The sequence below is a fragment of the Eptatretus burgeri genome, chromosome 2, assembly GCF_056783735.1.
Source record: "Eptatretus burgeri isolate ZD-2024b chromosome 2, Ebu_testis_v1, whole genome shotgun sequence".
Classification (NCBI taxonomy): domain Eukaryota; kingdom Metazoa; phylum Chordata; class Myxini; order Myxiniformes; family Myxinidae; genus Eptatretus; species Eptatretus burgeri.
Window position 1 is genome coordinate 37,181,735 of NC_140962.1, and position 6,052 is coordinate 37,187,786.

Here is a 6,052-nt window from a genome sequence, read left to right on the forward strand (position 1 = left end):
CCATTACGCCAACACCAGGCGGCGGTGGCGATGATGATGACGATGATGATGACGATGATGATGATGACGATGATGATGACGATGATGATGATTGATGATGATGATGATGATGATGGAGTTAATCAGGGGAAAGAAACTGAGACGGAAATAAAGTTAAAATAGCTCAGGTTAAAAGAAGCAAGTTGCCTGGGCGTTGTGTGACACCACAGGGATTTCAATCTGTGCAGTGGAAACACTTTCTCCGCCACTCTCTCCCAGGCAGTGCTGTTAGGCGAAGCTGAAGTCCGAGTGAACTTAGCGATGGAAGAGTAAAGAAATAGAGCTTTACAGATCCATATAAAATCTGTGGAACTTCAATGTACGACCGAGATACATTTTCAAAATTACGAAGCGGTCAGAATTAAGAGAAAAAAAAGATAATTGGCTGTTAAAAGTGTAGAAAGGGAACTATATTTAACACCCTAACTGTGCCTTTGCAACCATATTATTAGTTTGAGTCTCTTTTAGTGCTGAACACGTGCTTCGAAGCACTGGATAGAAAAGGTATAAAAACTCAAGGATTTGTGGAATAAAACACCGCACGCATGCCGAAAGAGGGTAAGTGATTCTTTTCATGTTCGCTTGTATTTTGTTTTGATAATTGCACCTGAAATGTACAAATTCCTTGATCTGCTGAAACAATCTGGCTGGGTAGCTTTTCTGCTGAAACGTCCCATGAGGGATGTTTAATATGTTCTCGGTATGAAAGGCTCACAATTGCCGAGTAATGAAAAAAGTTGGCATTTCTCTGGAAAAAGTACGGTGTGTGTAATTAATAGATAGCAATGGTGAACAAAATCGAACTTTTTTTTCTCTCATCAAAGGTTTAAACACACTTTTATTTTGCACGCTGATTCCAAATCTGTTCTCGGTTTTCTTCAAGCACATCTAATTGTCGAAATATAACTGGTCTTCATTTCAGCACAATTTCGGTAATAATCACTCATTAAGCTAGTTAACGTTACAACTTTATTCATTTTTCAGTATAATTCCCATAAACGTTCTACACACACCATACACATGGTTAAATATATCCGGTGCACACTTATGAAAAAAGAAATGTATAACAACTTTAAAACGTTGCGAGTACGATTTTTCTTTTGTAAACTTTGTTCAGATTGTCGTGATACAACATCCGGCAGCAGTCTGCCAGCATACTTTCGTTCCAGAAACTTTGGTAGTGATTTTACATAGTCAGAATGTCTTGATGGAAACGTTCCCTCTGCTAGTCACTCACCGCGCCAATGTTTTCGGGAAATATATTGAGATATGAATGTAAAAAATGTAAACCTGCGACAGCACATCATTGCGACAGTCCAAAAAATATGTACATGCGACAGCCAATCTTTTTTGACGGTCCTAAAAATGTATACGTGACAGCTCAAAAAATGTATACATGTGACAGCTCAAAAAATGTATACATGTGACAGCCCATCGTTTTTGACAGCTCAAAAAATGTATACATGCGACAGCTCAAAAAATGTATACACCCGACAGCTTAAAAAATATATACATGTGACAGCCCATCTTTTTTGACAGCTCAAAAAATGTATACATGCGACAGCTCAAAAAATGTATACATGCGACAGCCCATCTTTTTTGACAGCTCAAAAATGTATACATGCGACAGCTCAAAAAATGCAAACATGTGACAGCTCAAAAAATGTATACATGCAACAGCCCATCTTTTTTGACAGCTCAAAAAATGTATACATGCGACAGGCCAAAAAATGTATACACCCGACAGCCGAAAAAATGTATACATGCGACAGCCCATCTTTTTTGACAGCTCAAAAAATGTATACATGCGACAGGCCAAAAAATGTATACACCCGACAGCCGAAAAAATGTATACATGCGACAGCCCATCTTTTTTGACAGCCCAGAAAATGTATACATGCGACAGCTCAAAAAATGTATACATGTGACAGCCCATCTCTTTTTGACAGCTCAAAAAATGTATACATGCGACAGCTCAAAAAAATGTATACACCCGACAGCTTAAAAAATATATACATGTGACAGCCCATCTTTTTTGACAGCTCAAAAATGTATACATGCGACAGCTCAAAAAATGTATACATGCGGCAGCCCAAAAATGTATACACCCGACAGCCCAAAAAATGTATACATGTGACAGCCCATCTTTTTTGACAGCTCAAAAAATGTATACATGCGACAGCTCAAAAAATGTATACATGTGAGAGCCCATCTTTTTTGACAGCTCAAAAAATGTATACATGTGACAGCCCATCTTTTTTTGACAGCTCAAAAAATGTATACATGCGACAGGCCAAAAAATGTATACACCCGACAGCCCCAAAAAATGCATACATGCGACAGCCCATCTTTTTGACAGCCCAGAAAATGTATACATGCGACAGCTCAAAAAATGTATAGGTGACAGCCCATCTTTTTTGACAGCTCAAAAAATGTATACATGCGACAGCTCAAAAAATGTATGCATGCGACAGCCCAAAATATGTATACATCCGACAGCCCAAAAAAAAATTATACATGCGATAGCCCAAAAAATGTATACATGTGACAGCCCAAAAAAATGTATACATGCGACAGCCCAAAAAAATGTACACATCCGACAGCCCAAAAAATGTATACATCCGACAGCCCAAAAAAACGTATACATGCGATAGCCCAAAAAATGTACACATGCGACAGCCCAAAAAATGTACACATACGACAGCCCAAAAAATGTACACATGTGACAGCCCAAAAAATGTACACATGTGACAGCCCAAAAAATGTACACATGTGACAGCCCAAAAAATGAACACACGCAAAAGCCCAAAAAATGTACACATGTGACAGCCCAAAAAAATGTACATGTGACAGCCCAAAAAATGAACACACACAAAAGCCCAAAAAATGTACACATGCGACAGCCCAAAAAATGTACACATGCGACAGCCCAAAAAATGTACACATACAACAGCCCAAAAAAATGTACACATACAACAGCTGATTTTTGCAACAGGCCAAAAAATGTACACATGCAACACCCCTGTAATTTAAAGGACATGTCACAGCCCATTTTGTGATATGCCACGAGCAGTTTTTAATGGCTTAATGGATAGGGTGGTGGGATGGGACTTTAAGGTCCTGAGTTCAAATCCTGCTGAGCCATTGAATTAATACCAGGTGGGGTTGACTCAGCCTGTCATCCTTCCATTGTCAGCAAAATGAATACCAGCTTGGTGGGATAATTGAGCCATTCGAGTATCCTGCGTCAGAGTGGAAACCCGTCCAGGATTGTGCCCAACATCCCAGGAGACTACTTTGGCAGCACCAACGCTTTGTACAGAGTATGGTCCCAATGGATCTGAATTTGGATCAAGCAGTTTCTGGACTCCATCTTTGTATGTGGAAGACTTGTGGTTACCCAAGAAGTTTCCACAAATCCATTTGAAAGATTATTGCCTCAATTAATTATAATGAAGGCAATAACCTTTCGAATTTGATCGGTCTCATCATGAAAACTGGACGTGCTCAAGGAAGACCAAAAACAGGGTTAGAATCAGCATCCCAAGAGCTATTTAGCCTACCTATAATTAGATCTGATGAAAATTATTTGTTGGCCAGTGTAAATGTGTAATTCGAGGCCGTAAAGTATTGTGAGATCTTTAGAACGTGCACAGCTCGAGAGATATATCAAGGTGAGAACCGATTCTGGACAGATCGCGACTGAATTGCAGCATACTCAACTAAAAATGGCAGGAATTTGGAATTTGTTCAAGGTGCCAACAATAACTCACCTACTCTTCATGAAGGACACCGTGGGATCTTTAATGTCAATCGACTAATGTCAGCAAATTGGCCACCGAGCTCAACATCAAGCTGAAGGACTGAGGACTTTCTGATGCAACGCCCTGCCTATGAAGCACCAATCGGACAGTTTAAAATCAGACTGGGAATCGAACCCAGGCGAGACAGTTCAAAAGTAAATGTAGTAAATTTGTGCATTGAAGTTGTCACTTGATTCACGCATACTTAGACGTGTCTACCCTTCGCTTCACTGATAGGTTTAATCAAAAGATTGCATGTTGTACTTCACAAACATATCTGTGAGTCTCAATGAGGATGTAAAGTCAATTGAAACACAAGAAAAAAAGATTTTTATAAATTATGTTGTTGTTTGAGTGCACCTGTGTACTTTTACATATACTGTGCTGTATTTTGTATTGCTTCAAGAAATATTACTATATAATTTTGTGTGCTCTTCTGTGTCCTTCCAAAGGGTTCCTGCTGTCATATAATAATAAACTAGCATAACCCGCGCTCTGCGCTACATGTTGGGGTGGGTGTGTTTGAGAAAGGAACTGATGCAAAGTATCAGTAGTAATTTTACTTTAATGCAGTAAGTGGAATACGATTTCACTGTTTCAGAACCATTTTATTTACTTTTTTTGTACCATGCACCTCAAATGGTCTTTGAGATAATGTAAGCCGAATATCACTTTACTCGAGCGCAGAACAAAGTCGAAGATGGCGCGACACGAAACCACAAACTCGGAAATAATATATAAGATGTTACCATTCGGACCATGATGTAAAGCTTCCATTACTACTACTACTACTCCTACTACTATTTCTACTTCTACTCTTACTTCTTATATATATATATGTATCTCTGAGAATTTTTTAAGTGATTTTTTTTTCACCATTGAGTGACAGCGCGAAAATGATATACAGTACAGCACGATATCTAAAAAAGTTGGGCACATATTCAGCCGAAACTTTGTGGATGATTTGTTTAGGTGACACGAACAAGCCCATTAAATTTTCGGTCAAGTCCGAATCCAGATCCGACCTATCAGTGGGATACAAAACGTAAACTAATCAGCCTGCCAGAGGTATGTGTGTGCCCTTTCTCGTTGACCAAGTGCCCTTCTATTTTCATTTTAATGAGACGGGGTACACCAAAACTTACACCCTATCATTGTGACATTCTGCATTCAAGTCAAACATGTTTAATGTCAATTTTTAAATAAAAGCAGGAAAAACAGTCATCCAAGTATATAATGAGAATATTATTTGGGATTCCTGTAACTGATTACAAAATGCAATAAAACCAGAGCTAATGTCATCTGTCGTAGGAGGAGGAGATTGGGACCATACTCTGTGCAGAGCGTTGATGCTGCTTAAGCAGTCTCCTTGGCTATTGAGCACAATCCTGGACGTGTTGCCACTCCGACACAGTATACCAGCATGACTGGACGGCACACTCACTTTGCCGACCTCGGAAGGATGACAGGCCGAGTTAACCCCACCTGGTATTAATTCAAGAGCTGAGTGGGATTTAAACCCAGGACCCGAGGATCCAAAGCCCACCACACGAACCATTAAGCCAACACCAGGTATAATCTGTAGGAGATTGCCTCTTTAAGTAACCCTCCCATCAACACTCTCTTGTGTTCGCTAAAGCCAGTCTGATAAAATGGGCACATTTCATTTCTGGATGTTTACACTCTTCCATAATGTTTTATTCAGGTGTTACAAATTTTTGAGGTTTTGTTTGTTTGTTTCATTTCTTTGCATATCTACCTGTTGTGTTAGGTCTTTTGTTAAAAATTATTTCTATTTTTAGGTTCGCATACAAATGTGTGTACATATATATATATATATATATATATATATATATATATATATATATATACATATATATATATACATACATATATATACATATATATATATACATACATATATATATATATATACATATATATATATATATATATATATATATATATATATATATATATTGTTGCGGTTGAAGGAACCGCATGCCTCCAAGGCAATAGCATCCAACATATAGTGGCCCCAAGACAGTTATTCCATTAATATATGTTTAGATAGTCCCTTCCCTTTTGTCAAGCCGCTAGACTCCAGCGGGACAACGGGACGTGCGTTGTGGGGATCTCATAGTGAGGTTTGCTTACACCACTAACTTCATTTCCACTCTTCTTTTCTACTTATTCCTGAGGTAAATCCG

General features: G+C 38.6%; 1 protein-coding gene across 1 annotated transcript in view; it reads left to right on the forward strand.

The window, feature by feature from the left end:
• Positions 1 to 6,052, forward strand: part of LOC147031823 (fibroblast growth factor 14-like) — a 207,451-nt gene continuing 201,399 nt past the window's right edge. Inside the window, exon 1 of the mRNA XM_085868002.1 lies at positions 1 to 597. Coding sequence (XP_085724128.1) covers positions 585 to 597 — 13 coding nt within the window. The 5' untranslated portion in view covers positions 1 to 584. The remainder of the gene's footprint in view (positions 598 to 6,052) is intronic.